At 43.4% G+C, this 12,622-nt stretch overlaps 1 protein-coding gene across 1 annotated transcript; it reads right to left on the bottom strand.

Moving 5' to 3' along the window:
• Window positions 1–273: 273 nt before the first annotated feature.
• Window positions 274–12,238, bottom strand: TM4SF5 (transmembrane 4 L six family member 5). The gene is made up of 5 exons (XM_056570023.1): window positions 12,068–12,238; window positions 7,621–7,701; window positions 5,411–5,553; window positions 3,469–3,655; window positions 274–449 (listed from the first exon to the last, which is right to left on the bottom strand). Exons 1-5 carry the CDS (start codon window positions 12,236–12,238, stop codon window positions 438–440), a joined length of 594 nt encoding a protein of 197 aa, XP_056425998.1. The 3' UTR covers window positions 274–437.
• Window positions 12,239–12,622: the final 384 nt, after the last annotated feature.

The raw sequence follows: 12,622 nt of genomic DNA, 5'->3' as shown, positions 1-12,622 counted from the left end.
ACCATGTATTATAATAAAGGGGGCAGGGGCCATGTATATTATAATAAAGGGGGCAGTATCATGTAACATTAAAGTAAAGGGGGCTGGTATCATATATAATTATAATAAAGGAGGCAGGTGCCATGTATATTATAATACAGAGGGCATTTATCACGTGTGTGTGTGTATATATATATATATATATATATATATATCATAAAGCAGCCTGTCTATACACATGAGACCTTACCGTATTTAGTACACAGCACATACACAACATCATTTCATGGAATCTGTCCCCAAATCTTTATTTACACTTTCCCTGTAAACACAACATGGCGGCTCATCTCTTCCGATCCCCGCCCTTATAACACACATTATATTAGGTTTCTCTTCGCGTCTTCGCAGTCTATTGGAGTTATATTGATAAGTTCAGCCTTCACCTCATTGCGTCTCTCTTAACCTTTATTCTGCGGAGGGAAGAGAAGGGAGCGGATATGAGAAGGGGGTTCACATAAATAATATCACTCATCCCGATCCAGCATCCGGCTTCTACCAGACCCAAGAGCTGTAGGGAACAACTTTATTGATACCAATTCACTTCAGTATTGTGACAGTCTAGCATAACCCACAACAGGCAGCAATTCACATCATAGCCCATAGGTGGCATACTAAGACAAATACAGCAGAATCCTAAGGCTATGTTCACATGGTGGAATGTCCACAGGAAAATTTCCACCGACGGCGGAGTTCTCATGTTTCATTGTGTTTAGTTCTGTGTATATGGTTTTGTTCTATAGTATGACTTTTTTCTGTAACATCAAGTGCAATGCAGTACTTATAAAAGAACACTAGAGGGCACTACAGGGAACCTGGTCAAATCTACTGTATTGCAGTACTTATAAAAGAACACTAGAGGGCACTACAGGGAACCTGGTATAATCTACTGTATTGCAGTACTTATATAAGAACACTAGAGGGCACTACAGGGAACCTGGTAAATCTACTGTATTGAAGTACTTATAAAAGAACACTAGAGGGCACTACAGGGAACCTGGTATAATCTACTGTATTGCAGTACTTATATAAGAACACTAGAGGGCACTACAGGGAACCTGGTAAATCTACTGTATTGCAGTACTTATAAAAGAACACTAGAGGGCACTACACTGGAATTCGGTAAAATCTACTGTACTGTAGTATGTATATAAGAACACTAGAGGGCACTACACTGGAATCCGGTAAAATCTATTGTATTGGAGTATTTTTGTTAGAACACTAGAGGGCACTACAGGGAACCTGGTAAAATCTACTGTATTGTAGTACTTATATTAGAACACTAGAGGGCACTACAAGGGAACCTGGTTAAATCTACTGTATTGCAGTATGTATATAAGAACACTAGAGGGCACTACAGGAAATCAAATGCATTACATTACATATATAAGGACACTAGAGGGAACTACAGGAGAACTTAGTAAAATCTACTGTACTGTAGTATGTATATAAGAACACTAGAGGGCACTACAGGGAACCTGGTAAAATTCACTCTATTGCAGTACTTATATAAGAGCACTAGAGGGCACTACAGGGGAACCTGGTGAAATCTACTGTATTGCAGAACTTATATTAGAACACTAGAGGGCACTACAGGGGAACCTGGTGAAATCTACTGTATTGCAGTACTTATATAAGAACACTAGAGGGCACTACAGGGAACCTGGTAAAACCTACTGTATTGCAGTACTTATAGTAGAACACTAGAGGGCACTACAGGGAACCTGGTAAAATGTACTGTATTGCAGTACTTATATAAGAACACTAGAGGGCACTACAGGGAACCTGGTAAAATCTACTGTATTGCAGTACATATATAAGAACACTAGAGGGCACTACAGGGAACCTGGTAAAATGTACTGTATTGCAGTACTTATATAAGAACACTAGAGGGCACTACAGGTGAACCTGGTAAAATCTACTGTATTGCAGTACATATATAAGAACACTAGAGGGCGCTACAGGGAACCTGGTATAATCTACTGTATTGCAAAACTTATATAAGAACACTAGAGGGCACTACAGGGAACCTGGTATAATCTACTGTATTGCAGTACTTATATAAGAACACTAGAGGGCGCTACAGGGAACCTGGTAAAATCTACTGTATTGCAGTACTTATATAAGAACACTAGAGGGCACTACAGGGGAACCTGGTATAATCTACTGTATTGCAGTACTTATATAAGAACACTAGAGGGCACTACAGGGGAACCTGGTGAAATCTACTGTATTGCAGTACTAATAAAAGAACACTAGAGGGCACTACAGGGGAACCTGGAAAAATCTACTGTATTGCAGTATGTATATAAGAACACCAGAGGGCACTACACTGGAATCTGGTAAAATCTACTGTATTGGAGTATTTTTGTTAGAACACTAGAGGGCACTACACTGGAATCCGGTAAAATATACTGTACTGTAGTATGTATATAAGAACACTAGAGGGCACTGCAGGGAACCTGGTGAAATCTACTGTATTGCAGTATGTATATAAGAACACTAGAGGGCACTACAGGAGAACTTGTAAAAATCTACTGTACTGTAGTATGTATATAAGAACACTAGAGGGCCCTACACTGGAATCCGGTAAAATCTACTGTACTGTAGTATGTATATAAGAACACTAGAGGGCACTACAGGAGAACTTGGGAAAATCTACTGTACTGTAGTATGTATATAAGAACACTAGAGGGCACTACAGGAGAACTTGGTAAAATCTACTGTACTGTAGTATGTATATAAGAACACTAGAGGGCACTACAGGAGAACTTGGTAAAAATCTACTGTACTGTAGTGTGTATATAAGAACACTAGAGGGCCCTACACTGGAATCCGGTAAAATCTACTGTACTGTAGTATGTATATAAGAACACTAGAGGGCACTACAGGAGAACTTGGTAAAATCCACTGTACTGTAGTATGTATATAAGAACACTAGAGGGCACTACAGGGGAACCTGGTGAAATCTACTGTATTGGAGTACTTATATTAGAACACTAGAGGGCACTACAGGGAACCTGGTAAAATCTACTGTATTGCAGTATGTATATAAGAACACTAGAGGGCACTACAGGGGAACCTGGTGAAATCTACTGTATTGCAGTATGTATATTAGAACACTAGAGGCCACTACAGGGGAACCTGGTAAAATCAAATGCATTACATTACATATATTAGGACACTAGAGGCCACTACAGGGGAACCTGGTAAAATCAAATGCATTACATTACATATATTAGGACACTAGAGGGCACTACAGGGCACCTGGTAAAATTGACTATTCATGGGAGAACACTAGAGGACACTACAGGAAACATTTTTTATAATAAATTAGTGCATTTTGATCCCAAAGTTCATCTATGTGACCCTGGATGATGATGGGGGTCCCCTCTCTGGGTGATCACATAGATAAGACATCTGAAGGCTCACCTTGTCGTCCTTCCGGCAGTCTCCACACATGATTCCAAGGAGACTGTTAATAAGCTGTGAGGCGCAGAGGATAAACTGCAGGGCCCCGATCCCCAGCTGGATGGAGAACAGGACAATGTGCCAGAGGACGATCTTCGGGGGCTGGACACAGTCATCCCATACATCCTTATTGACCAGGTAGCTCTCACTGCAGAGGAAAACATGAAACGATGAAGCCTTTAAAGGTCTTGTTATAAAGTTTATAGGAATTGTGATTGGCATCTTAAAGGGGTACTCTGCTCAGCGTTTGGAGCAAACTGTCCCGAATTCTGGAGTCGGCATCGGGAGCTCGTGACCTCATAGCCCGGCCCCTCAATGCAAGTCTATGGGAGGGGGCGTGACGGATGTCACGCCCCCTCCCATAGACTTGCATTGAGGGGGCATGACGTCATGAGGGGGCGGGGCTATGACATCACGAGCTCCCGCTGCTCAGCATTTGGAACAAACTGTACCGAACGATCGAGCCGGCGCCGGGAGCTCTTGACGACATTGCTCCGCCCCCTCATGATGTCACACCCTGCCCCCTCAATGCAAGTCTATGGGACGGTGCGTGACAGCCGTCACCACCCCTCCCATAGACTTGCATTGAGGGGGCAGGGCGTGACATCATGAGGGGGCGGGGCTACTAACTCCCAGGGTTGGACCGGGTTTACACTATCCTTGGCACATAGAGTATATATTGGCATCTTGTCAAAACAGGATACTGTCGTGAGGGTGTGATGCAGGGCAGATGGCATTAACCCCTTGTATTCGTGACGCCAGGGCGTGGTTTATCCTCAATGCCACCTGAGGCCGGATGAAGCGCATAGTGATTGCGTGAAACCGCCGGCAGTCGCCTTCTCTGAGCGCTCCACTTCTGATATGCCCGATCTTGGATTGTAGGCACCGTCTGAGTGAGGCCGGAATTGCGGTACCCTTGCGGTGAGTGCAGGTGTGGTTTTTTTCTATGTTTGTCCACCTGAAGGTATACCACTGGATCCTGGGCTAGGCACGGGGGCAATAATGACCCCGACGCCAAGTTACGGACAACGGTAGCTTTACTGAGTGACAGATGGTAAAGTCTATGCAGTTCAGGAAGGGCCCACGGAGTTGACCAGTGACTTCAGAGACCTTAAGGGCATGCTGGGACTTGCAGTGGTTTTGGACAATTTATTGCAGGCCACATTGACTTGACAATAGATGACAGTGACTGACTTGACTTGACTGGATACAGACTAAGCTGTGACTTTATCTTATTTGTAGACTTGTAGATTGAGGCTCCTATGACTCCAGACTCTTAGGATCGACTGCACTGCACCTCAGCAAAGACTCAGGAACTAAGAGAGAGAAGAGACTCCTCCCAGGGCTTTTATGGGGGAGACTCTGGTGGGGTCCCATTGGTCACCCTTGAGTCACCTGGTCACTGATACCTCCTAAACAATCACATGACAACTCACATGACAACTGGTGATCACATGTTAACCTTTCTTAAAGATACAACATTCTTATATACATAACATAGGGGATAATATACAATTACAGTAGAACAGATGCAGGGGGGCCCAGGGGACACTGCAGGGAGGCTGCAGGACAGGACATCAAGGGTATGGGGAAGCAACTCCCGTACTGGGCCATCACACATAGAGTTGCATTGAGGGGGCGGGATGGCAGAGTCGTGACGTCACGATATTCCGTCCCCGTGGTCGGGAGGCAAAAGACTGCAAACTTCCAATGCTTCCGGCAGTATTCACAGGTGGGTGCTGCATGCTTGATTGCGGGGGTCCCCAGCGGCGGGACCCCGCGATCAGACATCTTATCCCCTATCCTTTGGGTAGGGGATAAGATGTCTTGGGGCCGGAGTACCCCTTTAATAAGAGTGACAGTATGCCTCAAACACAACAGGTATATCGACGACGTTCCTTACTTCAAGTTCTTCATATGGTAGCCCCAATTATCCTCTTTGCTACTGAAACACATAGGACCATCAGCCAACGCCGTTGCTGACACAATCACACAGTAAAAGCTTCCGAGTCCTCCGAATATTGAAGAGATAGTTGACCGTAACATCTAATATATGACAAAACAGCCAAGGGGGGGAAAAAGTATTATATATATAGAGAGAGAGAGAGAGAGAGAGAGAGAGAGAGAGAGAGAGAGAGAGAGAGAGAGAGAGAGAGAGAGAGAGAGAGACAACAAAATTATGTGGATTAAACCAACTTCATATATGGGGTTGCACATTTCATTTATCTTTTCAAATGGTTATTTTTCCCAAAGCTTGTACTGTCTGTCCCTCAAGCAGCACAGTTAAAGGGGTGCTCCTCTGGAAAACCTTTATTTTTTATTTTTTTAAATCATCTGGTGCCAGAAAGTTAAACAGATTTGGAAATTACTTCTATTTAAAAATCTTAATCCTTCCAGTACTTATCAGCTGCTGTATACTACACAGGAAGTTGTGTAGTTCTTTTCAGTCTGACCACAGTGCTCTCTACTTACACCTCTGTCCGTGTCAGGAACTGTCCAGAGTAGGAAAGGTTTGCTATGGAGATTTGCTCCTACTGTGGACAGTTCTTAAAATGGACAGAGGTGTCAGCAGAGAGCACTGTGGTCAAAAAGAAAAGAACTTCATGTGAGGCATACAGCAGCTGATAAGTACTGAAGGGATTAAGGTTTTTAAATAGAAGTAATTTACAAATCTTTTTAATTTTCTGGCACCAGTTGATTTTAAAAGAAAATAAAAATGTTTTCCAGATGGGTACCCCTTCATGTGCCAAAAGGCCTCACACGAGGAACTTAAAGGATAAAGTAACTCCTTAAAGGGGTACTCCGGTGGAAAACTTTTTTTTTCTAATCAACTGGTGCCAGAAAGTTAAACAGATTTGTAAATTACTTCTATTAAAAAATCTTAATCCTTCCAGTACTTATGAGCTGCTGAATACTACAGAGGAAATTGTTTTCTTTTTGGAACACAGAGCTCTCTGCTGACATCACGAGCACAGTGCTCTCTGCTGACATCTCTGTCCATTTTAGGAACTGTCCAGAGTAGGAGAAAATCCCCATAGCAAACATATGCTGCTCTGGACAGTTCCTAAAATGGACAGATATGTCAGCAGAGAGCACTGTGCTCGTGATGTCAGCAGAGAGCTCTGTGTTCCAAAAAGAAAACAATTTCCTCTGTAGTATTCAGCAGCTCATAAGTACTGGAAGGATTAAGATTTTTTAATAGAAGTAATTTACAAATCTGAATTCAGGTAGAAGAAACAGACATGGCCGCACATCTACAATCTTGTATAATGATCTGATTGCTTCTCAGCATAATATCAAAAACTAACAGGTTGTTATTATACATTTTTGATCAAAAAGTACAAGCCCACTCGCCACGTCAAGGCCACCTATCCAGAGTGGGTCCCTAACGTCCCTAGCATAAAATGGCGTAGCACTGGGTGGCGACCACCACCGCCGCGACACCAGTGCCCACTTGTTCACACTGGTGTGGTGCTGTGCGGTGTCCGTTGCTGCCGTGGCGCCGTGTCTGCGGGGGGGGGTGCGGCCCATAGACTGGTTTGAGTGGCATTGGGGCCGCTCTGCCAGTGGGTCGTTCCCCCCCCTGTGGGCATTGGTGTCGCGGCGGTGGTGGTCGCCGCCCAGTGCTGCGCCATTTTATGCTAGGGGCGTTAGGGACCCACTCTAAATAGGTGGCCTTGACGTGGCGAGTGGGCTTGTACTTTTTGATCAAAAATGTATAATAACAACCTGTTAGTTTTTGATATTATGCTGAGAAGCAATCAGATCATTATACAAGATTGTAGATGTGCGACCATGTCTGTTTTTTCTACCTGAATTTACAAATCTGTTTAACTTTCTGGCAACAGTTGATAAAAAAAAAAAGTTTTCTACCGGAGTACCCCTTTAATCCACTCACCTCTGCTAGGCGTGCACCCGTGTATTAGGTAGTTGTGCTTTGTTACACTTTAAGACATAATTTAACATTAATAGAATTGAAAGGAACTCGAGTTCCCTGTTGCCAGGGGTCCCCGATTTCTTGGGACTCAGGAGCCCATCAGTGGACCAGTGTAACCCCAAATCTGTAATTTTGCCCCATCGGTTCCTATAAAGAGTGAACGTGACAGTACTTACCCGGCACCTATTCCCACAGCATCCTTCACCGCAGCAGCCTTTCCCACCAGCTCGTATAGCATTACATGAGGGGCACAGCATCTACAGAAAGAGAAGATAGCCACCATAAACACATGCGGGGCCAAATATTCCTCATAGAGTCATCTGTGGGGGTAGGCTTTATGGGGGGGTATTTAATAAAGGATTTATGTGTTTTTTTTTCACTTAACTTTGGCGCAATACTTTGGCGCAGTGTCTTTTTGCGCCAAAGTTTGGCGCATCTTCTCCACTGTCATTTTTTTTACAACTTTCTCCAAATCCCACGGTCCTGTGTGTGATGTTAAAGGGGTATTCCAGGCAAAACCTTTTTTTATATATATATATCAACTGGCTCCGGAAAGTTAAACAGATTTGAAAATGACTTCTATTAAAAAAAAAAAATCTTAATCCTTCCAATAGTTATTAGCTTCTGAAGTTTTCTGTCTAACTGCTCAATGATGATGTCACGTCCCGGGAACTGTGCATGATGGGAAAATATCCCCATGAGAGCTGGACAGCTCCCGGGACGTGAGTCATCAGAGAGCAGTTAGAAAGAAAACAGCAACTCAACTTCAGAAGCTAATAACTATTGGAAGGATTAAGATTTTTTTTTAATAGAAGTAAATTACAAATCTGTTTAACTTACCGGAGCCAGTTGATAGATAAAAAAAAAAGTTTTGGCCTGGAATACCCTTTAACTTTAGTCAGTAAGTCATCATTTGCGCCAATCGATCTTTGGCACAATTTTTGGCGCAAATCCCATTTTTTTTTTTGGCCGCAAATCCCCGCCAAGAAATTTTGCACATGGAAAACACACATAGAAATGTCAGAAAATGTAAAGGCGTCAAAATACATTAATTATTATTTTTTGTTTTGTTTTGTGAAAGCTGCGACGCCTCCTGCGACATAGTTGTCTCTGAAGGAACCTTCACCCTCCGCTGAGCCAGCATTGGACATGGCCGCACAGGTTCAGGAAAGGTAAGGACTAAAGCAGTGGTCTCCAACCTGCCGACCTCCAGATGTTGCAAAACTACAACTCCCAGCATGCCCGGACAGCCGTCGGCTGTCCGGGCATGCTGGGAATTGTAGTTTTGAAACATCTGGAGGTCCGCAGTTTGGAGACCACTGCACTAAAGTAACAAAACAAAAAAAAAACAACACTACTCAAGTTGAAAATAAAATCCATTTCACATGGACAGACATTTATCAAGCGATTTAGTTACATTTTTTTTTTTTTTATAAAAATGTCGCACCTGCGACTACGCGATTTTTCGTCCGACATTTTGACTGGAAAGCGAGAAAAACAAGTTTTCCGAAAACGTAACTACGTAGTAATAATTTAAAATGGACTACGGGTAGTCTGGTATTTATTTAGTGTTGCTCGCGAATATTCGCAATGCGAATTTTATTTGCGAATATAGCACTATATATTCGTAATTACGAATATTCGTTTTTTATTATAATCACAGTGATCACCCCTCTCTGCTTCCAGCTTGTGTGGTGTACGAATTTTCCCAAATGGGAAAATTTGCATATGGTAATTTTTCGCTTATGCAAATTGTCGCTTATGCTAATTTTCTCATATGCTAATTTTCGCGCATGCGTATTATTGTTTACGCTAATTTTCGCATATGCGAAAATATAACGCGAATATTACGAATATGCGAATTTAGCGAATATATAACGAATATTCGTCCATATGTTCGCGAAATATCGCGAATTCGAATATGGCCTATGCCGCTCAACACTATATTTATTAACTGCGACAGTTATACGAATATGCGAATTTAGCGAATATATAACGAATATTCGTCCATATATTCGCAAAATATCGCGAATTCGAATATGGCCTATGCCGCTCAACACTATATTTATTAACTGCGACAGTTATACGAATATGCGAATTTAGCGAATATATAACGAATATTCGTCCATATATTCGCAAAATAGCGCGAATTCGAATATGGCCTATGCCGCTCAACACTATATTTATTAACTGCGACAGCTATACGAATATGCGAATTTAGCGAATATATAATGAATATTCGTCCATATATTCGCGAAATATCGCAAATTCGAATATGGCCTATGCCGCTCAACACTATATTTATTAACTGCGACAGCTATACGAATATGCGCATTTAGCGAATATATAACGAATATTCGTCCATATATTCGCAAAATAGCGCGAATTCGAATATGGCCTATGCCGCTCAACACTATATTTATTAACTGCGACAGTTATACGAATATGCGAATTTAGCGAATATATAACGAATATTCGTCCATATATTCGCAAAATATCGCGAATTCGAATATGGCCTATGCCGCTCAACACTATATTTATTAACTGCGACAGTTATATGAATATGCGAATTTAGCGAATATATAATGAATATTCGTCCATATATTCGCGAAATATCGCAAATTCGAATATGGCCTATGCCGCTCAACACTATATTTATTAACTGCGACAGCTATACGAATATGCGCATTTAGCGAATATATAACGAATATTCGTCCATATATTCGCAAATAGCGCGAATTCGAATATGGCCTATGCGCTCAACACTATATTTATTAACTGCGACAGTTATACGAATATGCGAATTTAGCGAATATATAACGAATATTCGTCCATATATTCGCAAAATATCGCGAATTCGAATATGGCCTATGCCGCTCAACACTATATTTATTAACTGCGACAGTTATACGAATATGCGAATTTAGCGAATATATAACGAATATTCGTCCATATATTCGCAAAATAGCGCGAATTCGAATATGGCCTATGCCGCTCAACACTATATTTATTAACTGCGACAGCTATACGAATATGCGAATTTAGCGAATAAATGACGAATATTCATCCATATATTCGCGAAATAGCGCGAATTCGAATATGGCCTATGCAGCTCGACGCTATGTTTATTAACTGCGACAGTCGCAACTGCGCAAAAAAAAAAAAAGTCGCAACAAGGTTAAAAATTGACTAAATTTACTCCAGCTCAAACATGGAGAAGAAAAAGCTACAACCAAAGTAAAAAAGAAAAAAAATTACTTACGTGAAAGAAAATTATCAACAGGCTGAAACCAGTTGATAAATAAGTCACATCTACCGTATTTTTCGCCCTATAGGACGCACCGGCGTATAACACGCACCCAATTTATAGGTGCAAAATCTAAAAATAATTAAGATTTTGAACCCAATAGTGGTCTTCAACCTGCGGACCTCCAGATGTTGCAAAACTACAACTTCCAGCATGCCCGGACAGCCGTTGGCTGTCCGGGCATGCTGGGAGTTGTAGTTTTGCAACATCTGGAGGTCCGCAGATTGAAGACCACTGCATAGGAGGTAATACTCACGTGTCCCCGCTGCTCCGGACCCGTCACCGCTGCCCTGGATGTCGCTCCATCGCTGTCGCCGTGTCCCCCGTCGCTCCGGAACGTCTCTGCTGCCGGCCGGGTATCCTCGCTCTCCGTCGCCACCATCATGTCGTTACGCACGTACGCGACGACGTGATGACGAGGAAGGAGAGCGCCGGCCATACAGCGGATCCCTGAATGGAGAAGACACCGAGGAGGCAGGTAAGGTTCCTCCCGGTGTCCTGTAAGCACTAACCCCGGCTATTCAGTCGGGCTGTTAGGGACCGCCGCGGTGAAATCGCGGCGGTCCCGAACAGCCCGACTGAACAGCCGGGTTAGTGTCACTTTCCTTGCAGACGCGGCGGTCAGCTTTGATCGCCGCGTCTGAAGGGTTAATACAGGGCATCACCGCGATCGGTGATGTCCTGTATTAGCCGCGGGTCCCGGCCGTTGATGGCCGCAGGGACCGCCGCGATAGGGGTGTATTCGCCGTATAAGACGCACCAACTTTTCCCCCCCAGTTTTCGGGAAGAAAAAGTGCGTCTTATACGGCGAAAAATGCGGTAAGCAAAAAAAAAAGTTAAGAAAAAAAGTACTAAAAAAAAAGGAATACATAAGCAAAGATTGATAAATGTCCCTCATGGTGACTATAAACCCCACAAAAGAAATGTATATACTGGAGGAGGGGCTCCAAAATGGCCGCTCTACAGGGTAAAATACGCGTCCTCTGTGGCGGTAAGTTCTGTGTAGAAGGCGCTCAACATTTGAGCCAAAATTACTAACAACTTGCACCAAATGATAAATTTGGTGCATGTCCACGAAATCCAAAGTGAAAAAAAAAAAAAGGGGAAAAAGAAACGGTCAACCGGCAAAATTGATAAATACCCCCCCCCCCCCCCCCCCCCCAATGGCTTTCTTCTGTTTTGGTCCTGGAGTCACCAGTGAAGGGGAACGACAAACCTATACCCCTCTTGTGTCACCTCATCACCCATGAACTGGCCCATCATCACCCTAGAACGCGAGGGGCCAACTCATAGGTCAATATTCAAGAAATACTCACAAAAAGACCGCTACCCAGGAGACCAGCCATCAGCCACACTTGGGTTGCGATATGGTTGGTCCATTTGGTTTCTCCATTGGGAAACATCAGTAAGAGGTTTGCAATCATGGAAATAAACGCCATGGGGAGGAGGGAGAGCCCCACAAAGCGGGAACATTTTCCCGTACACATCCTGGCAGGACCGGGGATCCGATGTTGTCTGTCCGAGAGTCCCGAATGTCTGCGCTCCTGGATTGTTAGTTTAATGATAAGAAGATGGGCAAAGTCCAGTGTAAGCCATTAGTGACAACCCGGGGATGGGACCACAGGAGGGGGGGAGGCAGGAAGAAGAGGAGGAGGGGAGGGGGTATACAGGAGCCAGGTGATGTATACCACCAGATGCAAATGAGCAGTGGGTGGGCCCATACTGTGGACTTATGGATGATGTCACCTTCGAGTGCATTACCAAGTGATGATGACTCACAGGGATTATGGAACTTAAAGGGGTAGTCCAGTGGTGAAAAACGTATCCCCTATCCTAAGGATAGGGGATAAGTTTGAGATCGCGGGGGGTCC

The sequence above is a fragment of the Hyla sarda genome, chromosome 4 (assembly GCF_029499605.1).
Source record: "Hyla sarda isolate aHylSar1 chromosome 4, aHylSar1.hap1, whole genome shotgun sequence".
In the NCBI taxonomy this organism is placed as follows: domain Eukaryota; kingdom Metazoa; phylum Chordata; class Amphibia; order Anura; family Hylidae; genus Hyla; species Hyla sarda.
The sequence above is the reverse complement of the archived record's forward strand: the minus strand, read 5'-3'. Positions and strand labels throughout refer to the sequence as shown.